This window comes from Trichophyton rubrum (genome assembly GCF_000151425.1).
Source record: "Trichophyton rubrum CBS 118892 genomic scaffold supercont2.15, whole genome shotgun sequence".
Classification (NCBI taxonomy): domain Eukaryota; kingdom Fungi; phylum Ascomycota; class Eurotiomycetes; order Onygenales; family Arthrodermataceae; genus Trichophyton; species Trichophyton rubrum.
In genome coordinates, this window is record NW_003456414.1 from 54,931 (window position 1) to 77,123 (window position 22,193).

General features: G+C 47.4%; 9 protein-coding genes and 1 non-coding gene across 11 annotated transcripts; 7 read left to right on the top strand and 3 right to left on the bottom strand.

The window, feature by feature from the left end:
- The first annotated feature begins 4,396 nt into the window (after positions 1–4,396).
- TERG_08466 (uncharacterized protein) lies at positions 4,397–6,361 on the top strand. The gene has a single exon (XM_003230942.2). The coding sequence runs from the start codon at positions 4,958–4,960 to the stop codon at positions 6,074–6,076; it is 1,119 nt and encodes a 372-aa protein (XP_003230990.1). The 5' UTR covers positions 4,397–4,957; the 3' UTR covers positions 6,077–6,361.
- Positions 6,362–6,536: 175 nt separating this feature from the next.
- Positions 6,537–8,016, top strand: TERG_08467 (rRNA-processing protein LAS1; the record flags this gene model as incomplete). Its single annotated transcript, XM_003230943.1, has 4 exons — positions 6,537–6,653; positions 6,743–6,882; positions 6,938–7,441; positions 7,503–8,016. 4 exons carry the CDS (start codon positions 6,537–6,539, stop codon positions 8,014–8,016), a joined length of 1,275 nt encoding a protein of 424 aa, XP_003230991.1.
- Positions 8,017–8,476: 460 nt separating this feature from the next.
- TERG_08468 (hydroxyacylglutathione hydrolase) lies at positions 8,477–9,901 on the top strand (the record flags this gene model as incomplete). The annotated part of the gene is made up of 9 exons (XM_003230944.1): positions 8,477–8,501; positions 8,584–8,671; positions 8,732–8,803; positions 8,867–8,900; positions 9,014–9,224; positions 9,322–9,413; positions 9,473–9,607; positions 9,711–9,737; positions 9,818–9,901. The coding sequence occupies 9 exons, from the start codon at positions 8,477–8,479 to the stop codon at positions 9,899–9,901; spliced, it is 768 nt and encodes a 255-aa protein (XP_003230992.1).
- A 1,471-nt stretch (positions 9,902–11,372) lies between these two features.
- TERG_08469 (signal peptidase I) lies at positions 11,373–12,011 on the top strand (the record flags this gene model as incomplete). Its single annotated transcript, XM_003230945.1, has 2 exons — positions 11,373–11,738; positions 11,832–12,011. 2 exons carry the CDS (start codon positions 11,373–11,375, stop codon positions 12,009–12,011), a joined length of 546 nt encoding a protein of 181 aa, XP_003230993.1.
- Positions 12,012–12,163: 152 nt separating this feature from the next.
- On the bottom strand, positions 12,164–13,683 carry TERG_08470 (mitochondrial 54S ribosomal protein YmL35; the record flags this gene model as incomplete). Its single annotated transcript, XM_003230946.2, has 2 exons — positions 12,164–12,879; positions 12,954–13,683. The coding sequence occupies 2 exons, from the start codon at positions 13,681–13,683 to the stop codon at positions 12,164–12,166; spliced, it is 1,446 nt and encodes a 481-aa protein (XP_003230994.2).
- Positions 13,684–13,752: 69 nt separating this feature from the next.
- Positions 13,753–14,720, top strand: TERG_08471 (mitochondrial 54S ribosomal protein YmL6; the record flags this gene model as incomplete). Its single annotated transcript, XM_003230947.1, has 2 exons — positions 13,753–13,839; positions 13,911–14,720. The coding sequence occupies 2 exons, from the start codon at positions 13,753–13,755 to the stop codon at positions 14,718–14,720; spliced, it is 897 nt and encodes a 298-aa protein (XP_003230995.1).
- A 295-nt stretch (positions 14,721–15,015) lies between these two features.
- TERG_08472 (uncharacterized protein) lies at positions 15,016–17,496 on the top strand. Of its 2 annotated transcripts, XM_003230948.2 has the most exons (3): positions 15,016–15,270; positions 15,350–15,517; positions 15,596–17,122. In XM_003230948.2, the coding sequence occupies exons 1-3, from the start codon at positions 15,139–15,141 to the stop codon at positions 16,802–16,804; spliced, it is 1,509 nt and encodes a 502-aa protein (XP_003230996.1). In that variant the 5' UTR covers positions 15,016–15,138; the 3' UTR covers positions 16,805–17,122. The 2 variants fall into 2 exon arrangements, with proteins under 2 accessions (XP_003230996.1, XP_047607556.1); XM_047750585.1 differs by having other exon boundaries at positions 15,016–15,517; positions 15,596–17,496.
- On the top strand, positions 17,324–17,433 carry TERG_10582. The gene has a single exon. It is a non-coding gene; the product is annotated as a tRNA-Met (tRNA).
- Positions 17,497–17,508: 12 nt separating the features above from the next.
- TERG_08473 (uncharacterized protein) lies at positions 17,509–20,457 on the bottom strand. The gene is made up of 3 exons (XM_003230949.2): positions 18,842–20,457; positions 18,480–18,767; positions 17,509–18,401 (listed from the first exon to the last, which is right to left on the bottom strand). The coding sequence occupies exons 1-3, from the start codon at positions 19,815–19,817 to the stop codon at positions 17,659–17,661; spliced, it is 2,007 nt and encodes a 668-aa protein (XP_003230997.1). The 5' UTR covers positions 19,818–20,457; the 3' UTR covers positions 17,509–17,658.
- Positions 20,458–20,497: 40 nt separating this feature from the next.
- Positions 20,498–21,742, bottom strand: TERG_08474 (uncharacterized protein; the record flags this gene model as incomplete). Its single annotated transcript, XM_047748957.1, has 3 exons — positions 20,917–21,742; positions 20,749–20,858; positions 20,498–20,680 (listed from the first exon to the last, which is right to left on the bottom strand). Exons 1-3 carry the CDS (start codon positions 21,329–21,331, stop codon positions 20,498–20,500), a joined length of 708 nt encoding a protein of 235 aa, XP_047604950.1. The 5' UTR covers positions 21,332–21,742.
- Between the last annotated feature and the right edge of the window lie 451 nt (positions 21,743–22,193).

The following is a 22,193-nucleotide window of genomic DNA, read 5'->3' on the forward strand; positions in this document are numbered from 1 at the left end:
CGGTGTAGAAAGGCGGAAACAGAAAAACAAAGGTGGAAGGGGGAAGAGGGATCAATCAACCGCTACTTTGTACTCAGGCAGTTTCATCACTCTGTCCTTCAGCGGTTAGAACTGAGGTTAGCGAGTGAATATATCAGACGATGTATTTTTTTTTTTTTTTTTTTTTTTTTTTTTTTTTTTTTTTTTTTTTTTTTTTTTTGGACGCTGACGATGCCTTCATGTATTACTGCATTTGGAAGTGGGAAGCGGCCAGCCGTCTTCTGGATACCGCAGGTCACTGTTTGAGAGCAATAATCCAAGTCGAGAGATGGACTGCATAAGTAGGGCTGGGGGCGTCGAAGGTTGAAGGGCGGCGATGTCAGCCAGCATGCTAGACTCCGTAATCAACTAGCCCTGTCAGAGTTGAGTTGTATATAGTGTTGCATAACATCGATGCATCTGGCGGACGGAAGTAAAAGGATGCCATCATCAGCCAAAATGAGGAGGAAGCTAGTATCATATGGAAGTAAGTTGGAGGAAAAGCAGAGAGGAAGATGAAAAAAGCAAAAGGGGGTTTTAACTCCATAGAGAGACCAGCCATGCGCGTGGAACTCTTCCCAAAAGGAACCTGCGGGCCTTTTTCAACTCTGTTTTTTTGGACAAGCCATGTTCTTCGAGCGCTTCGATTCGTGAAAAGCGATCATTAGCACTTGGGGGCGGCTCCTTTGAGTCGGATGGAGGCACCCGAACTTGCCACACAAGCGGTAACTTGTCCACGTCCGTGGACTCAGGAGGGCTAATTAAGTGCCTCTTCCCCTTTCCCGTATTATTCTAGCTCTTATTTCGGAGTGGCTCGCTCGCGCACACCAAAGAAGCGGAGAGAGAGACTCAAGGCGAGGGCTTGGGGCCTTTTCTTGACTCCCTCGGTTATTAGTTAACCATCTGCCACGATGAACCGTTGCTAGCAAGGGAAGTGGACGCGTGGATGAAACGGTTCATTCCGTCGTAAGAATGTGCTTACTCCGTATACTAAGCAGCAAGTACCCTATACGGCAGACGGGACTCCGTATAGCCTCAGTCAAGGTGGCAGAAGTTACGGATACTCCGTAGATAGGCCTGTCGATATCATCACTTATGTTTTCCTGCCTTGCTCCGGATATATAACCCCATGTCAGTCAGTCCTGGGTCGAGGTCCCTGGATCAACCCTGGCAGCCCTCGTCAGGGCTGAAATAAGTAAGTACATGGTAGGATACCTGTAAGATAAGAGTATAATATCATCGGGGCGGGCCCTGGATCGTATATATCCTCCATCACCATCTCCGTCCTCCATCGACTGGCCGCTGCTTGTTCATGCGTTGCATGCGAAGGAGGAAGAAGCAAAGACGACGACGGGCAGCACATCCCAAAGCGGCAACTGGGGCTGCACATCTCCTTTTATGCCGTTAGTCAGCCGTCACGCCGTGGTAATACCGTGTACTGAAACCCAACACGACAGCCAAGATGGTGAAAATACCACGTATATATTACGTGGATGTGACGAGTTTCGCCCCTTTATCCCCTTATCCAAAGCAATATTCCATCCCCATTATCGACTAGCCCAGAGCCCAGGAGTTGAGCAGCAGTCGTACTCCGCAGCTAGATGCAAGTACAGTGATTCATTCAGTCAACCCTTACTCCGTATATCCCTGCCAGTGGCCGTGTAAAATACCCATGATGCTTTTGATACCGGCGGCGGCGGGGGGGGCATCTGGCTGCGAAGATCGATAATACCAGCCAGTTCGAAAGCGTATGCTCCGTATTCTTAGTTAGGTACTCCGTACTCCGGACATCTTCTCTTATTACTATGCTCCGTCTGGCGTCCTTCCTTTGGCGAGCGAGAATAATGCTCCGTATTCGGCAATATGTATCCTCTTTTCTCAGCCCCATTTCTCGCTGGCTTCGAGAAGGACAGGCATTCGAAGCATCTTCTTCTCCCGGTTACCAGGATCTGGTGCGGACATGCCGTGTCCTGGCCACTTAAAATTAGTTGAGTCAGATATGGAAAGAGTAACTCTGTAAAAACAGAGATCTTAAAATGTAAATGGAGGATGCAGGTTACTGGCGGCTGGGTCTATCAGTTTCCAGTTTGAGGGGAGCTGATATATGCTTGGATGCCTGGCTCCTGTGAGAGTCATATTGCCTGGCTTGCATATCACATTTCATTCATCTTCCTTCCTTCCTTTGACCCGCTGGCCCGGTCCCATACTGCCCTCATCACAGACTCGAGCTCAGAAGGGAGGTGGCAGGAAGAGAGAAATATTAATCAAAAGAGGAAGAAAAGAAAAAATGTTGCTGCCTGAGCGACCTGTCGATAAGATACTCGGTGGTAGGGTTTTTATCTTCCGTTAAAATATGTATGCAGCCTGCATCTTGCATTACCCATGTGCGACGCAGTCGGTGCAACTATTAATATAGGAGCCAGCCCATCCGTATCTGAGTTGTGATTGCGACATTCGCTTCGGCGAGAGTTCCGCTGTGCTGCTGCATGCCACTGCGCATCATTTCGACTGGTATTTTTGATATCCAGCTGCTCAGTCCTGCGGTTTTGTCGGTACGTACACACGGAGAACCAACTCTTTCAACAAAGCTGTTAAAGGGGTGATCTGAGCGTGTTGGCTGGCGCTTAGGTTTGGTTTTTTTTTTTTTTTGGCCCTTTTCATATGTCCTTCATTCCTCGTCATCGTTGGGGACCCTCCCCCCTCTCCCCGTAAAAGAGATAATTAGTATCCGAGATCGTTTGTTCCACTTCTGTTCCGCCTCTGCCTTGTTGTTTCATGCTACCCGCCTTTTTCTCTGTCCTGTGAAAACCATACACGGAGAGTCGTGAGTATACTTCCATGGAGTATCACAGTTAGTGTGTCCTGTGGGTCGTGGCATGTTTCTCCGTTGGTAAAAAAGAGCGAGAGTCAGAGTCGCTCTCCTGCTTCCTTGCTGATCACGCCTGACAGGAATAACAACTCCGTACTCCATATGTAGCCCCAAATGGCGATAAAATCGGCAGCCTCTACGTACTCATTCCGTAACACGAGAGGAAGAGCATGCAGCTTGGCCGCAAGGTTCGCTCTATTTACCTCTCCATCAAGTAGCTTGACGAGCGTGGCGTAGGGGGAAGCCAATAGCCCAAGAGACGAGCGATCTGACGCTGTTGGCTGAACTGCTGCAGGCTTGGGGACTGAACTTGCATGCATCCATCGCCATCCATGAGAGGCAGAGCAGCCCAGCTGGGTACTCCAGGGAGCTGATAGTGTGCAAGCCAACAGTTTGACCACCACCATAGTGAGAGACACATACTCTTGGTCGTTGTATCCTTTCTTCTCCTCCTTCTTTCTTTTATATATATATATATTTATTTTCAACGCTTTGGCGCTTTTGGTACGGACGTGCGATGTTTGTTCCCCATTACTCTGGGAGCCGGGATGCACCTTGGTCCGTTCATCCACGCTCCCGTCCAGCTGCTGTTTTGTCCCTCTCCCTTCCGTGGAGAGAGCGAACAGGTCAGGCTAAATCAACAAGAGAGATTGTCCGAAGCCAGCGTGTGATTTGCCATCGAAACCGCTGCGTCCACATCGAAGGAGCCCAAGAAACCCTAGATAGACCCACGCTCTCTTGCGATCTGGATCCAAGCACTGGATTGGCGTCTCCGAGAGATTAAAATACGGCGGCGCGCATCACGTCACAACCGTGGATGGCGGGCGGTTCGGTGGGCGTCTTTTTCGTTTCTTCTTCTTTCTTCTGGGCCTTCTTTTGGATCAGACTACTCTGATATTTCTCTCTGTAACGCTATGGGGAGTGCGGAGTCCTCCGTACGATCCGGAGTAGTATGTATTATTGCTTCTTCTCCTTCTTCTTCTTCTTCTCCTTTCTCCTTTCTCCTGCTGCCTCCTGGTCCTTCCGCATCTTTAGTCGGAGGTGTGACCGACGCTCCTCTGCTCTGGCTTGACGCTGAGCTTCTTCCAGCAACCCTGAACTACACTGAACTATCAAGGATCCCCATTGCCTGGTCAAACACAAACAGGCCCGGGTGCATGGCGGCTGCTGGAGCCATGGGTCGTCCTGCCACTGCATGACGCTGTTCTTCTGCTAGTTGCAAAAATAAATTAAGAGTTATCAAAAAGCAAAGAAAATTATATTATTCAATGCCCGGGTGGATGGGCCTGGATACTCCGTCCGTTCCTCCACTCAGGCGTCCTCTCCTTCTTTCTGCTGCCTTTGCATGTTTCTTTTTTTTTTTCTTTGCTTCTTCTGCTCCTGTCTTTCCTTTCGATGATGTCGTTTTACCTCCATATAATTTTTTATTTTTAATTCTTTCTGCTGATTTTTTTTTTTTTTTTTTTTTTTTTTTTTTTTTTTTTTTTTTTTTTTCCAGTTTTCACAAGTAAAGTATGGAAGATATTCACTACCGCCCGATCTCCACAGGGCCAGCCAGGCTATTATATGAGATCTTCTACATATGAAATCAACCAGCCTCTCAACCTCTTTAGCCCGTTCAGGAGAACTCTATGTGGGCTCGACAAGCTGACAAGCCTGCTGGTCTAAACGCTTGGTATCTGGGAGAGCTCTATGTGTGATATTATTGCCCAGGGACCATCCATATCAAAGAGTGGACTGGCTGGTCTGCCTTAATTTTTCATGCCCTTTACAAAGACCGGCTCTCCCCACATCGCAATGGTCCCTGTCCCTCTTGTCACTGCTTGCTCCTTTTTTCTTTGCTTTTTCTCTTGAGCAAGGACTAAGTCCTTGAACGGTTTTATTTCTCGCTCGTCATAATAGAAAACCGGACTGTATATATGTATATGGCAACGCATCTCCATCTCCGTTACTGACTTCTTCCTCTCTTCTTCCTCTTTCAATACATCAACACAACGCCGGCTCTCATAATACTCTCAAAAAACAACACATACACACCACGCAGCCAGACTCAAGATACACAACGAAAAGATGTTTCAGCAAGGCTCGGGTTATCTTGCTGCTGCTGCATACCCTTACTCAGACACCTTTGATCAGGATATCATCGCGTCGAGACAAGCTTTGCAATCTACTGCCAGAACAATCAGTGCTGAGTCCAGCTCCCGTCTTGCAAGTATGGCTCATCACTCGCCAGAACATACCATGTTAGCACTATCAAACAGACCTGAAGTCCACCGGAATGCTTCGATAAGCGCTGCTAGGTTGTCTCGTCCTGCCTACTCTTCACCAAATACCCCCTTTTATCACCAGCAGTGCGCATATCAGCCGGCTTCTGTGCCTGCTACGAATATGGCTGCTTCCTCATATTTCCCAGGAAACCAGCAGCCACAGTTCTCTCAAGAGCAAACAGTCTCCTCAAACTACGTTTACTCTTCCGCTGATCAGTCATTGTCCTCATTCGGCCAGTACCAAATGACACCGGATGGCTATTACGACACTTACTTTCCTACTTCAGCCATGCCCATGGTCTACACTCAACAACAAGATGTAGACATGACCTCATCTACTTACGACGCCACGCCACTTTCTCACGCCCACCTCTCTCTACCAGCAATGGAAAGCAATACCGCCTTCTCTACTCCTGATTTGCCCGCCAATCAACAATTTCCTGAGCCAAAAACCCCGCCTCCACCAACCTCGTCAAACTCTTCCTGCGAAAGTGTCCGAGATGAAGATGATCTGGTCGGGGTTGGACTTTATGACGAGCCACTGTCTACCTCCTACTGGGACGAATCGCTATCCAGCTCAGTCGACCCGATCCTATATCCTTATCCAGCTGCACGCAAAGGTTTGAAGCTAGAAGAAACTCTCGACCCATCAACTTTAAACTGCAGTGATATGGACGCAGATGGCGACGAAGAGGAGGAAGGAGACGAACAACCTCAGAAGGAACAACCTGTCAAGGATTCTGGTGAACTCGGCAATGCAAATGACCTGAACACTTCAAAAGAAGGCCAGTTGTTCCCGGTGGACGATGATACTTCATACAGTAGCGCCCAGGTGAACTGGACAGCAGCGCCTCCAGTTATGCTCAATAGTTATGCTGCATTCCCTAGATCGTACCAAAACGTCTTTCCTACTATTTATTGAGACCCAAACTTGCGAGACCAATCAGATCGGCTAGGACGCTCTTGTTGCAAATTATTTATCAACATTCTTAGGTAGACAGATACTTTACGCCGTATTAATACTACTCTTGGTCTCTATTTCTCTCTTCTGAACATAGCAAACTCGCCATCAAGAACCATGAAGTCGATTATTTGCAAATTCAATTGATAGCCCTATGTCGGATTAGTCATATTTTAATTAATTTTCATTGGTTAAGTTCTATCAAGCTTTTAAGCTTGAGCTAAACTTTATTTTTTCCAAAAAAACAATTAAGTGACGTGAATTTTTTTGGGTATTTTTCGGCGAACTTCTGGCAATGGAAGGTGAGTAAGTTGAGAGATAGGAGGGAGAGAGTCTCCGGCATTCGGAAGGGCTGTTGGATTTACCCATATTGGCCGTTGTATTTGTCTGCTTTACATTCCATATCAAAGGCCGACGTGACATGGAGAGGCCAAAAATAACGCCGTGGAAGGACCTTTCCCAGCTTGTCTCAGTTCGAGAGCAGTTCTATCGCAAGTCAGACGATGACGAAGATTGCCGGGCCAAGGCTTGTTCGTTGGTGAGACGCGACATGTCCTATGTGTAGAAAGCAAAACCAAGTTATTTCATTTGCGATTTCGCTGATAGCGTGTCGTTTTTCTGTCCTAGGTCTGGGTATGGAAGCTCAGAGGAAATCTACCACATGCAGTCGAAGCTACTGCACTGCTGACGGACGCGATATTACACGACGACCCGGACAAGAATTCCATATTTTCGATTCGTGCTGCCTACTCTCTAGCTTTCTGCAGGTAGGCTACCCATCCGCTGAATTGCAGTTGCATATACTGACTATCACCTTTGCAGATTTGTAACTGGTTTGGTTGATTCAAAGCTCCATGGACGAAAACAGTCCATGTATCAAAAGGCAATGGCCGTTGGTGTACCGGCTTCATTTGTAGAGCTACGCCATGAAGCTACTCATAGGGACTTACCGTCTCTTGTGGTTCTGAGAGATGCTGCTACACGGTCAATGAACTGGCTCTGGGAATTCTACTGGGATAAGATTGACGATGGCAGCCGCTGCATATGTGAACCCTTCCCGGAGGATGAGCCAGAACTCAACGATGATGAGAAATCAGACATCTTGCTGCAGAGCCTAACCTTTCTGCTTCGCCCGCTCATCGACTATATTTATACAACAGCCGGAATTCGTGAACACCGGAACCGAAGAAAACAGCAGCCAGGAGTTAAAGAGGACGCCATTCGAAACATCGTTGCACTATGTCGTAAGGAGAAATTGGCTGGAGCCCAGCTGGTAGAGATCTTAATAGATCGGGATGTTGGTCACCTCAGTTCATGCGGTTACGGGTAAGTTAAGCCATTTATCTCTTGTTGGAGTTTATCATACCGATTCTAAACCCCCCTGAAGAAAGGATGACACGGAAGCTGAGGAGGAAGATGAGGCACTATTCGTTGTTTGGGATGATGTATTAAAGGAGTTATCCCGTTCCTACGAACCGTTCCTTACTTTGTTAGTGGAAGGGATGACAGCCGTCTTAGTCTCCGCCGATGCAGACAATTTCTTGGATGTTGAGGATTGGGGTGACCTAATAGGAGAAACCTTCGAGGAAGAACTATTCCAGTGGCTGGAACATATCCTTACTGACGACGCGTGGGCGTCACTACGCAATCAATACCTTGTCCCAACTCACGCTAGAGCTATCTGCCTTGAATCAGGCTCAGCCGAAGGATTCTGGGCTTCAGAGATAAGCGAGATATTGCCGGGCGCTTATATTCCTCGTAAAACTGAAAACTACACACCGTCCGGCGCTCCAGACCCCTCGATTGACCAAAACCCGGACATAGCTGTGTTACAGAACTACGGGTGGGATTTTGGACAGGCGATATCATGCAGGTCGATAGGGGCCAGTATAGACCCCTGACTACTAAATATCACAGCCTAAACAATTATTACATGTTATATCATTATTAATCACCTCGGCTTCGTCGTACGGAGAACGGAATTCAACATGCCGCCAGATGGCGGATGGTCCGCTACGTGCGATGAACATCTTGTGTTTGCATGTTCAGAATTTGCTGCAAGCTCGTTGGTCGGAGCTGATGTTGTTAATTAGTAAGACACAAACCACCTATCATTTGCTGCGCATTTGGTGTAGGTATACCTATAGCTGGGGTCCTGGTGTATATAGACGATCTGGTCCTTGGTCCGTTGTGATGGAGGTCTGAGTAAGCACCTTTTCTTCTACGTTAGGACGCCTGTCGAGATCTCAGGCCTGCCACATCCCCCTCACCAACGTCACCTTCCTCTCGCATCCATCTCTCATGAACGTAGGAAAAGCCCTTTTCTCGCGCCGGTTGATATCAACAATATCCAAACGCAAGATGCATATCGAGTCGATACCCATGTGTGAGTAACCAACCATCAACCAAACCCAGACTGCTGGCTGTAGGTAGTGGTTGCTGTTGTTGTTGACCATCTCACCATGCAGGGACCGGTACCGGTAACAATTATGCATATCTCATCTCGGATGATGCATCCAAAGATGCCATGGTGGTAGATCCGGCACATCCACCAGAGTGAGCACCATCGGAAGCTGATAGATGCCAGATGATCGCAGCCTTCTAATATCTGTACAGGGTGGTTCCAGTTCTCGCATCCCACATCAATGATGGGAAGATTAATCTAAAAGCAATCATAAACACTCACCAGTAAGTTTGTCGCCTCTTTGCAGTTTCTACGGGTACAACTTCCGAAGCTGATTGTCCAAATAGCCACCATGATCATGCTGGCGGGAACGAAGGGATTGTATGCGACCCCCAATTCTGCGTGCCACAGCCAAATTTTCACATCTGGAATAACACTCCGATGTAGCACTTGTGAACGACCCGCTGACAAGAATTACCTTGATATCTCTATAGCTCAAGCAATTTGGCAAGCTTTCGGTGATTGGCGGGAAAGACTGTGCCCATGTCACCCAAACCCCCGGGCACGGCGAGAAGTTCAAGATTGGGGAGCGGATCACTGTTACCGCTTTACACACCCCTTGTCATACCCAAGACAGCATTTGCTATTTTGCCGAAGATGGGAACGAGCGTGTCGTTTTTACCGGCGATACGCTATTCATTGGGGGTAAGTTATTCCAATAAAGCTATTCGCTCTTACAAAAACCGGCAGTGAGGAATTCTGTTCAACACCTAACAACAATTGGTACGTGTGCATGATGTAGGATGCGGAAGATTCTTTGAAGGTAATGCAATGGAAATGCACAAGGCACTCAATGAAGTGCTTGCTTCACTCCCAGGCGATACCAGAGTATATGTGAGTTGCGTGATCTCCGTTTGGTAATTTTCGCAGCGTGTGACTGATATTCATGACAGCCTGGACATGAATATACCAAGTCAAATGTGAAATTCTGCTCCACGGTTTCCCAGTCGGAAGCTGTTAAGAAGCTGGAGGAGTTTGCCAATAACAACCAGCAAACCCAAGGAAAATTCACTATCGGTGATGAGAAGGTATGTGTCTTATCTCGTTCTTTGTGTTGCTGCCATCGTAGCGAGGCCTGTTTGTGGTTGGTATTATTGTCTATTTGCAAACGATGCTAACGACTTTCCATAGCTCCATAACGTCTTTATGCGTGTCACGGTAAGGATACACCTACCCCCAATCCCCACCTTATTAACCCTATTGATTATATGTCATGGTTAATTAACATTCGCATATAGGACCCTGAAATCCAAAAGGCAGTAGGGGCAACTGAACCGGTCGAGGTCATGAACCGTTTACGAGAGATGAAGAACAAGATGTAGTTTAAGGTATCGTATGTGGCTAGCTGGAAAACAATGACGTGTATGCCCAGCAGTATCTATTAGTATAAAATGCATTAACATAACAACACAACTAGTTTACACCTAGATCTACCCCAATATTGAAATGTTATATTTCTTAAATTCTGCCCTGGTATCTGCTCATTACCCGGCATTATATCCAACTCCGGCCAATACTAATAAGTCTGTCTGGTGTTGGCTACCACATAAGTGGGTAGGTAATCATTACAAACCAACAACAGAGTAAATTCAAGCGTTGCTCTCCCTTGAGCAACATAACCCTACCAAAGAGACCATGAAAAGGCTTACCCAAAGAGATTGTGACGGGACTGGTAACAGGGAACACTAACGACAGCCTTGTTAAACCTCGTCCTACTTTGACGGTTAGACTAACGGATACAACACCAACGCTATGTGGAAAGCCGGAATCGCCAGACACGCCACTTTCAGGTTGCCTTTGTGTCAATGTGATCACTAATAAGGCCGCGGATTGCAGCTGACTCGTGTGTACGGAGCTGCCTGAGATATATATAAATTGATTAAACCTTGCGCAAGAGAATGACCTGTTCCATTTCCAAGCTGAAAGAGGTAAGGAACAAGGGGTTATGAGCTAGTACTACAGGGGAACCGGAAGACCACTCTTGTCCTACTAGTGTATTTTGCCTGAGCTGGCCCTATCTAGGCATCTCACACAGGATCATAGCGGGATTTAAGATACTAAACGGGATCGAACCGGTTGAGGAATTTTTAATATTTGGTACCAACACCGTCTCCCCGTTGGTGGCTAACACGACTATGAATGGATCGGTTGACATGTCTCCCACACAGCCACTTATCTTCTCATAACCCATACTTGAATAGATGTTAGAAGTTAAGACCGGCCACCGGGGTGAGTCTAGCCCAATGGTAGAAGAAGATTGGTGGCTGAGACCCGTAAGGATAATATTGCTTCAGTGTCCACACCTGCTCGTCCTGGAAGGTCGGAAACGGCAAGTTCTAGCATTGTAAGAAGCGAGGGCTGGTTAAACTGGATGGAAAGAATGGATTCTAGGTCCTGATGGGTTAGCATTCTTTTCTTCGGGTACTTGGGTAAGGCAGATCCAAGGTGAGCTTCATTGCATAAGCTGCCTCTCATCATCATAACAAGCTATCATTAGCCATTCAGAGTAAATGGCCGTCATCGCCTTCAATTTCGACAGGTTGATTCAGTGTGCGCAAAAAATTTGAAAGTCGAAAATGGATGAGAAAAGATGGACCTGCCAGTCAGCAACAAAACGTTAAAGTTGGCGGCCCCTTTGATCCTACCTAAAATGGAACGGAATGGAAAATCTATTATCCAAAATGATTACATAATATTAGTAGAAATTGGATAGACCATTTTCCGGCAACAACATGATGGAAAAGTCGATGATATAGACATGAAGATGCAAAGAAGTTGGCAGCAAATATCCGAATGACCAGCCGTGTGTTCGGATTCGGTGCGCTGAGCCGTCACAAGCGCGCGTTTGTATATACCCTCCACCTTGCAGGCACATTCTGCTGGTTCAAGATATTCAATGAACATTTTTACGAGCTCAAGGCCTCTGATGGCCCATCTATGTATCCAACCATTCACTTTCAGGGGGACTGGCTATTGATATCAAAACACTACAAGAATGGGCGTGATATTGAGTTTGGAGATATAATCGTCTATAAGAAACCACATGACTTCCACTCCGAGGTTGCAAAGCGAGTTGTCGGGTTACCTGGGGATTATGTGCTGAAGAACCCTCCATTAAACGGAGAGACGGTTTTGGAGCATGATGCACAGATGATACAGGTTTGTTGATCGTCTATTTCTTTACGGATAGCCTGATATATTCCTGGTATGTTCCGTTGAGGCGTTTTGCTAATGAATTATCATATGTAACAGGTCCCTGAAGCCCATGTTTGGGTAAGCGGCGACGATGCACCATGGTCGATAGACTCCAAGGATTACGGGCCAGTACCAATGGGCCTCATCATAGGCAGGGCTCTAGGAAGGGTCTGGTATCCGTTTAATTACGAACGATTTGAAAACACGTTGAAGCCAGTCACGACAGCTGAACCATAAATTGGAAATACAAAACCCACAGGGCAAAGCTATATAGCAAGGTCTACTCCTAGTTCTAGAGAGGATTGCATATGGCGTTCAAATGATAGTGTACAATACTATAAGGACAAACAAAAAAATTATATCTTAATACATGAATCCTGAACCAGGGATTATCTGAGGGAAGCTGGATTTCTCCTCTTATACGGAAGCGGCTCAACGCGTTTCCTCTTCAGCTCAAGATCGGCTCCCTCAATTCCAAGCTCCTCCATGACAGATGCCATGTTGTCATCCCACTGGGTTCTGAATAGGTTTGCGCCGATTGGCCTCAATTGGTGCCTCGTTTCTAAGCTTCGAAGGCGGGAGTCACGGTTGGCCTTCTCCGCAACAACATTTCGATCCAATGGCTTTTGATCCTTCTGCTCCATCACAAAGATTGAGATTCTGTGGTAAGGACTGCCCTTTAGCGAATAAGGGGCTGTCCAAGGAAGGATAACCTGAGACTCAGAAAGGTCTCCCAGAGAAACGGAAGTTGAAGTAGGCGAAATTGGGACATTAACAGCTAGGAATATAGCCTTGTTGTCAAAGCTGTCTGATTCCAAATTGGGTATGTCTGGATCGACAACGGCAATAGTGACCAGTTTTTCATCTTTATCGAAGGACTGGATATTGAGAGAGGGGGGCACAACGCTGACACGGGAGTCAACGAACACGCCCGGCTGAATTGGTTTCTTTCCGAAAAAGAGCTGGACATCCACGATAGGATCAATATGGGGAAGAACATCGGGAATGACTTTCATCTGTGTCAGTCGCTGAATGAGGATCAATCGTCGGTATTCCCTCCACTTCTGGTTGGCCAGATGCCGGTAGATGGGCTTTGACATATCACCTAGAAATCGTGAGGTTAGCCTCTGATCCGCCCTGGGAACGTGCAATGATAATAAGAGCGAAGGCGTGTATTACCCATTCCATCCTCGAACCGCTTCTTAACCAAAGGATCATTGATATCTGCCAGAATCTTCAATTTCTCCAGGTGCTTTTCCATACTCTTGATCCTCGTTTGATGTTGTGCTTCTCCCCCAACTGTTGCTGGATCCGCTTCACGTAGCCTAGCCAGCCGCGCCCTCTCTTTCTCAATCTGCTGTAGTTTCTCTTCGCGGTCCTCCTGGAGGACTTTTCGGGCCTCCTGGAAGCATTGGAAGGGTAATTGTTCGAACGGGTAGTTTGGTGATCCTTGGAGCGCAGCACGACGTCGACGAGAACCGACTGGGAACTTTCCTGCTCGTATAAGCCTTCTTTCGAGGCGAGGACTCGATACCAATTCCGGGTCGATAGCCTTGTAGAACGACTCTTTGGGGGCTGCTGCTTCTGTTTCGGTGCTGGTCGAAATAGCTGCGGTTGACGAGAAGGAACGGTCCAGCCGCAATTGCGATGCAGCGAGACGGCCTCTATACGCCTGTCGAAGGCATTGCAATATCGGCTTAGAAGCCGCTTCGCAGTGTGCCATTACTGCTATGCCTCGAACAACCCGAGTTATGGTGGTGTTCAATTTGCGGTTCTGCTCGTGCTTCTGGCCGTTTTCTTTTCTGGCTTTCGCTTTTTCCTCTCGAGCTTTTTTTTTAACATGCAAGAAAATCCGCGCTAGTGCCGAAAAGGGCATCCAGCCAAAAATCTTAAAAAACTGTGACTTCATATTCTCAACTTCTTCGAAGCACCGACAGGACGCTCCTTGACAGGCTTTTCCATTTTGTTCGCTTTCGGGATGGCTGCAAGCAAGCCCATTGGAAGCCTGAGATGGCTGTTACGAGGAAGTCGAGGTGTTTTTGGCAGTCAACTCGAGTCCTCAAAGGTAACGATATATTTCTTCCTGTTGAAGGACTGCGCATTATAAAGACCAGGGCTAACGGAGATTGATTACAGCAATGCATGGCTAGCCAGCAGACTCGGGCGATGGCCACCGAAGCGAATTTGCGAAGCGGTTCAATATCTACGGCCCAGTCGCCTCTAATCACCAACCTTCAGGACGACATTCCAAAGCCCGTATGGAATCCTGCCCCTGCCATTGTTACGCTCTACGATTTCCCCTCGATGGAACCAATCCAGTACCTCGAATATAAACCTGAGCATCTTCTCCTTCCTCTGCGCCGTGACATATTACACCGTGCTGTCATCTACGAAGGTGACAAGACCCGACAAGGTACCGCGAGCACAAAATGGAGAGACGACGTACGGGGTAGCGGACGCAAGATCCGGCCGCAAAAGGGTACCGGAAGAGCTCGTCTGGGTGATAAGAAGTCGCCGATGCTAAGAGGAGGCGGTGTTGCTCATGGACCCCATCCACGAGACTTTTCGACCGAACTGCCACGAAAGATTTACGATAAGGCCTGGCGAACAGCGTTAAGCTATAGATACCAACGAGGACAGCTCATTGTTGTCAACGACAACATCTCCCTAGAGCGCGGTGCCTCCGCTCACTTACTTCACGATATCTTCCAAACGCACGGTTGGGGCAGGGAGTTTGGCAGGTCTTCTCTCATTACCGAGGTCAAGAAGGAGCGGCTTTTCCGAGCTGTCGCAGAGATTGGTCGAGAGGCCAGGGCTTTGGACCGTGCAGATGTTGATGTGAAGGATCTACTCGAGACCGGACGATTGATCATTGAGAAGCAGGCCTTGGACAAAATGCTCGCCCTTCACTCGAGCGACCTTGGCCGTCCCCTGGGTAACATGTGAGAAGGGACTATGGGCATATAATGGCGTACCGTGTAATATATATTTTGACTTCATTATGTACTAGTAAATTCTTCATGTTTTCATCCTACAGCTTCAGCTGGAGTCACAAGTTATGGCCATTACAACGAGCAAATTCTCAGATCAATAAGAAGAGTACATGTCAAATTAGAATAGCCATATATCCTATATATCTTCCTTCTTTCTTGTTTGATGCCTTTTGAACTTATAGTGCTTTTAACGCCTTTTATACCTACCTGCGTCATCCGCACCGAAGCTCCGCCGAGGGAACAAAACCGAACTTTTTTTCCTCTGTAACTAAATTCCAACGCTGGCTTTCGGCAACGAGAAGCCGTTTAACATCCATCGCTCGTACCGTTGAGAAAAACCCAGGAATCCTTTCGGTTACAGCGCCTTTGCAATGTCACTCCTTTTCCTCAGGTCCAACTGTGTCCGATCATCTACACCGTCGAGCTGGTTCTCGCGGAATCTATCGTCTCAGATGCCACTACGAGCCAAACTCGAGAGCTCTGCATTCGGCGGAAAGGCGAGGGTGAGTGAAATCGCAATGAGTCTCCGTGATTTTTATCCATCGTCCAGCTTTAACTGATGAATCATGTCGTTCGTGATAGATGTCCTCAGCCGCTTCCCCTACCGGTGCGAAAGAGCTCCCCGGCGACGATCCCGACGATGTCCTCTTTTCAAAGCTCTACGGCGTCAGATTGATTGAGCTCAACCGACCAAAGAAACTGAACTCGCTCAATGGTTCGATGGTGCGGAAGATTCTTCCTAGACTACAGGTATAGCCCTCAGTTTCGACCATATTCTCTAAATTCGATTCTAGAGCGGATAGCTAAGGCCTGTAATACCGGATGTAGGAATGGGAAAAATCACAGCTTGCCAACATTGTGATGATCTCCGGCGCTGGAACGAAGGCATTCTGCGCTGGCGGAGACGTAGCCGAACTCGCAAAGCAGAATACGGAGGGAGTTAGCGGCCAGCAAAAATCTAGGGAATTTTTCGGGCAGGAATACCAGCTCGACCATTACATTGCGACCTACAGCAAGCCCTATGTTGCGATCTTGGATGGAATCACAATGGGCGGCGGAGTCGGGCTCAGTGTGCATGCGCCGTTCAGGATAGCTACCGAACGTACCATGTTTGCAATGCCCGAGACCACCATCGGCTTTTTCCCGGATGTTGGCGGCTCTTTCTTTCTCCCACGCCTCGATGGAGAGATCGGTACATATCTCGCCCTTACATCTGAGCGTCTGAGCGGTGTTCAGGCCTTCTACGCTGGTATTGCAACTCATTACCTTCCATCCAGCGCGTTAGGAAACCTTACTACTCGACTCTCCGAGTTGGTATTTAGCGATACTGCATCGTTGCGCACCCGCCTTGACCTCATCAACAAGACAATCTCCGAATATACGGTTTATCTCCCACCCTTGAAAGAAGAACCAATGCTGCTATCCGGCAGCCTCCGTAAGTCTATAGATCGATGCTTCTCCGAGACAACTGTCGAGAATATCATATCTGCACTGGAAAAGGAGACGGAGAACCCTGATTGGGCGCAGAAGACTCTCAAAACGCTGGCTCAACGCTCCCCTATTGCCCTTAAGGTCACGCTCCGTCAACTTCGTGTGGGCAAGTCATGGTCCATCGCAGAAACGTTCCAGCGAGAGGACCAGATTGCCGGACATTTCATGGCTCATCCGGACTTTGTCGAGGGTGTCTCGGCCAGGCTTGTTAACAAACCGCCAACCAAACCAGTCTGGAAACACGGGTCACTGGCTGAAGTCACTGATGCTGAGGTAGATGAGTTCTTCCGTATCCCCGAGGGCGAGAGTCGCCTACCATTACTGAACACGAGTACCGACTACATGGAATACCCACATGCCAAGTTTGCCCTTCCTACAGAAGGTGATATCATGAAATTCGTCAGAAACAATGCTCCGGTGCGTGCCAGCCAAGTCATCAAGGAGTTCATGGTACGAACCGATGCGAAACTTGGCGTAAAGGAGAAGGTCCACGAAGTCTTGAATCGAAACACTAAAGAGACGGAAGAGGGCTTGGTTTTGAATTAACGGATGTGCAGTGGACATCTGGACCTCGATTGTATTTTCGTTTGCATTCTCCCGTTCCAGCTAATAAATAGAAGAGGTCATTCGCCAGTATATATACAACACCGCGTTGCATTATAGTTGGTATACTACTTATGTTACGAAATATCTCCTTGTTACCTTGATCGTATTTGATCGTATTAAAGGGCATGAAGATGTGTCGAGCCCTTATTTTAGGAAATTGTAGGCAATTGTAGGAAATTCAATTTGGCTCTTTTGAGGGAGAGCCATACTCCGTTGTGTAACTAACTTGGTTGTGACTCGAGAAGGCGCATTTCGTCCACCCCCTATAGTAATTTTACCCATCGCCTCCCCTCCGGTTGTCTCTCGCATTTATCTGCGCCTTCAATAGGCACAAGTCCATGTGCTATCACCCTCCTTTCGACGAGAACATCCCCTTGACGCCGTGTGCTGGCAATCCACCCTGGGTGCTTGGCAGGGCCAGCTAAGAGCCCACTCGCCGCCTAGTCTTGCATCAAGCAAGCTTCCATGGTGTAGTTGGTTATCACGTCAGTCTCATATTACTAAGTATGAGGAGCAGCTCAAACTGTTCTGACATCTGAAGGTCGCCAGTTCGAACCTGGCTGGGAGCAATTTCTTTTTGTCTTTTTTACCTTTATATTTCTTCCCCTTCGCCTCACCTTGATAATCTTATTATTATTATTATTTTTACAGGAAGGCGACTAGTTCCTCGTAGAATGATTCGCCGTTGTGTTAATCAACTGTTAATCAGCTAAGGATGCAAAAAGGGGTCGACTGCAACTATCACCACCACCACAACCACAGCCCAACAGAACAAAACAGAGATAAAGACGACATTATTCATTTTCAAAGACTTCCAATCTGCAGAGCTGTGTGGAGATATGCTTCCATAACTCAATCAGCATCGTCGCCACGTCCGCCGACTGCGTTCCCTCCGCCAGCTTAAACCGGACCGTCGGCTGAAGCTCGCGCACATTCTTCACATCGTATAAAAAGGAGCCGAACACTCGTCCCAGAGTGCGCGGCGTCGGAAGTGTTATGCAGAAATCACACGATGCCGTCCCTGGAGGGTGAAGATACTGGTGCGAGACCTTCCGGTCAGCGCACTCGTCTGCAGTCAATGCGAGGAGGCCAAAGATCGCACAGATTAGCTCCAACTGCATGTCCGTTGTCAGCGCCAGCAATGCCAGAGTGATCATCCGGACCTTTGCCGCTACTGGCATTGCTACGCCCTTGATGTATTCCCTCCGGCCTGGATCTCGCCGGTCTTTCATCTCTGTGAAGTTCTTGTCGTGAATCTGCGCGAGAACGCTGTACAGGGAGGACGAACCCAGGATACCACCAGGCAGCTCGCAGAGGAAGTGTCGAAGAACTGTGGATATGTCCTGGACGTGGGCATCGCCCTTCGTTCGAGCGCATTTATACACATAGCCCGACGGAAGGCGAATCGACCTCGTAGTTCGGTTGATCGTGTCCTTTGATCGTTCGGCTCTTACTATTTGATTTGCGTAATGGCTGTATAGCGCAAAAACAACCGACTCGTCGCATGCGCTGCCGTAGCCGTATGGTGCAGATGTGCCTGGTTGGTGGAAGAACCGCATTCATTAGCTGTCAAATACCCTTGTTTTGAGAAGAGGCTCGATTGGACGAGACCTACCATGCTGCTGCAAAAAATGCATTGGAGCTGCTATGCAAGTAGGAAGCCGAAGTGTGCCTGGCTCATATTCCCTTGGGAAGCTGATATTACTCTCCCCTCCGAGTCGCGCAAGATCTTCAAGTGCCCTTCCTTCGAGTATACCGTATTCAGCATGGGCGTTTATATTCGCCATGGTCTTGATACGTCGCAAGCCGTGTTTACTGCCATCCTTACGTTTAACCGTCAAGTTAGACCTGACCTTACGCAGCCGATTAAGCAGCGAGCTTTGCCTTGCGGGTGTATCGTTTTCTGTGGGCACTCGAAGTTAGCGCCTATTCGGACATGAGATGCTTTCTTCGTATAGAGAGAGTGTCCTGCCCTACCTATTCCAGGCGTTGGTGATACCTCCTTCGATATAATTACATCCAACCCTAGATACCGAGCGGAGCCATTGAATTTGAGAAGTGATTGTGCTTTGATCAGACCCCTTCGCTCTTCTCTGCTACCATCCATCAGCCGCGGGCACGCTGAAGCGGAGGAAGTACTGCTACCGCTCCTTCGCATGGAGTGCCTACCACCTCTCCCAAGCCGCTGCCCTCGATCACAATTATCATAGCTGTTGTTCGAGTTTTCCATTTCATGAGCAAAACATTGAGAAGACCCCATGGGAACAAGGACATTGCGCGATCCTTCCCACGGCTCGGTCATCGTTTTACTGTCAGAAAACGGGTTTGAATAAGCCTCAGATGGTGTCACCGGGACTACTGGCTCAAACGGGCTAAAGGCTCGCTTTGTCGGATCATGGTTGACGGTCATGTTCGATTGCTCCGACAGAGCTGTGTAGCTGCTGGTCTTGCTTGATATCCCCACGCCATTGTATACATCTTCCCCTGTGGTGAGGACGAGGTTTGCTGCCGCGGTACCCTGATGGGCCATAGCCGGCGCGTCAGGATGATTGTATCCGTGTAGTAGCTTGGGCCTATTTGGAGAGCGATCAGGTATAGCCGGAGGTTTATCCGTAGGCTTATCCATAAGGCTATCCTCTTCTGACAGGTGAGATTGCAACTGGGCCACCAGGTTTACTCCGCTGGTACTTCGCAACTCGATCGTAGGAGGATTATCGCTGTGTGCTTCGGTTGTTCTTGTTGAGATTTGCATAGATTCTTCTCTGTTATCAGCGGGTATGCCTGAATCCCGGACCTTTTTTAGTGACAGCAGGGCCGAATGAAAGACTTCTTGGGAAGAGGACGACCTAAGGCTGTCCCCTGAGGTGTTAGCCCTCCTCCGCTGTCGCCTTGCATTCCATCTTGCTTTGGTATAGAAACTCGTCAAATAGTTATATGCTTCTGAGAGGCCCATTTTCGCCTTTTATCGTCGTCAAATCTGGAATGGTTTTGCTATTTAGTTACCAATATTTACATCCTCTTCTATATATAAACGCTTTTTAGCGATAGATATTTCTTTCAAAAAGGAAGTTATTACCCAGGAGTGAAGGTGAGGTCTTTCTTACTTTGAAGACTCACAGCAAAGGAGAAGAAGGCAAGATCTTTAGCAAGTAGAAAATAGATACATACATAGGTTTATTAAAAACGGGCAGTATGGATGGTTCAGGTACAAGAGGAAAGACGGAACAGAAAACCTATTTCCAAACAGCCTCCATAATTGGTCTTCTATTCATGCATCATCAACGCCGAAAATCTCCGTTTTACCCAATGCCTTATTATTCGGGCTCTTTGCCCATTCCAAAACACTAGACATGTGTTTTGGAGCTTGCTTTTGAAGCCAGAATCACATATATGCGGGCCACTAAAGGTGGAAATGAAACCGTTGGTAAACGAAGACAGTGCACATATGACGTTGCAATGCATTAATCCCTACCCAACGCCGCCATGGTCAATTGAGGAGAATGGAAAAGGAAGAAGAGAAGTAAAAAAATTAACAGGTCAATAAGAATAGGAACAAGAAACGCCAAATTATATGCAAATGCACATGATTTCCTTTTTTTTTTTTTTTTTTTTCATTTTGTTTTATATCATTTATCATGGCTCGTCCTGTTCACCATCTAGCAGGAGGTAATGAAGGATATCACTTAACGCAAGGACTCCTCGGAGACGGAATTGGTCATCGACAACTACCAGGCGATGCACTCTGGATCTCCGGATGGTGTCGAGAATGGTATCCAGCCCATCATCGATCGAACAAGTATAAATTCCAGGGAAGTCCTGGCCATACGTTAGTTAGGAGCCTACTAAACAAGATCGAAAATTTAAGATTCAGGTTTGGTACTCACGGGGGAGCGTTTCTTCAGTACTTCGCCTACCTCTAGATTGAGGTCGTCATATACCCCTCCCTTGATTAATGTAATCACATCGACAGCTTCGAATACGTTGTATACAATACCTTTCCAAGGCATGGTTAGCAACGTGCCGTTACTATGGGGTTTCAAAATGGTACGTACCTTCACTGTTAACAATTGGTACACTTGATATGCTCCTTTCAACCAACTTATGTATAACATCAATCACAGGAGTGTCCATGGAAGCTGTTACTATATCGGTATAAGTTCCAAGATTGATCTCCTTTAGCGGTTTCCGTAGCTTTTGTGTCTCTGCCACATTCACTGCAACAAACTTAAGAAGGCGATATTGCGTAAGTACGCTGACCACCAATGGCCTTTCGGTTTGGCTGTCATATGAAACCAGGGGTACACGACGTGCCCTGGATGATAACATGCTGCGACATGCTTCGTATAATGGTCGCTCCGGACCAATAGAAATGGTTTCTGGAGGCGCTACGCCGAGCGCTCGTTCAACCTCTGTGAATACATTAGCAACGATGCCCATAGGTAGAAGTGAAGATGGGTTCGAATACATACCTCGGAGACTATTCAGCCGAAACTGGTCTATCTTTGCTAAAGCCTCCTGGTGCTGGAAGTAATACTGAATTACATTAATATAGTCGGATGTTGTCAGAATACCTGCGAACCTCGATGTTGAAGAGTCCCAAAGAGGTGCAGACACAATTCCTATACGCCAATAACGAATTTGGTTTTATTAGTTAGCCAATGACATTTGCCGAGTGATAGCAGGACATGAGGCTCGAGCGAGAAAAGCGAGCAGCCGAATAACATACCATTTTGAATGAGAATATTCAAACTCTCTTTCACTGATAATGAGGTGTCGAATACGATAAGTCGGAAACTTAGCGGCAGCACATCATAACTTGTGCGGACTTTTAAGAAATCTCGAATGGCACGCTACAAGTAACGACGGATGAGTTAAACCAGGCAGAGAAGACGCAGCGCAAACGAGTACGAATATGTTCGGTTGAAAACGGATTATATTCTTGTTATAACTTTTAAACAAGGGATGAGGATGGGTGTCTTGTATCTTCAAATCTGGGGATTGGCCGGGGTATATATAAATTGGACATGGTACTGTCTCCTCACCACTCTTTTTCTTGTCCTAGGCCAGAGAGTATAGATATATGTAGCCCAGTAGAGAGAGTATTCAGGGAGAACTGAAAACTAGGGAGGGTTGTAGCCTGCTGGACATAAGAACAGTCCATGCCACAGCTGGAAGAGCTGGGTTGGCTAGAGGCAGGAAAGATGGTGTAAAGGTCGAACAAGGGAGAGACAAAGAATAAAAAACATGAAACAGGCATAACAGGAAACAGATAAGGGGGCATAGGAGCTTACCAATGCCTGTCGTTCATCGTCATCAAATACTCTTTCTG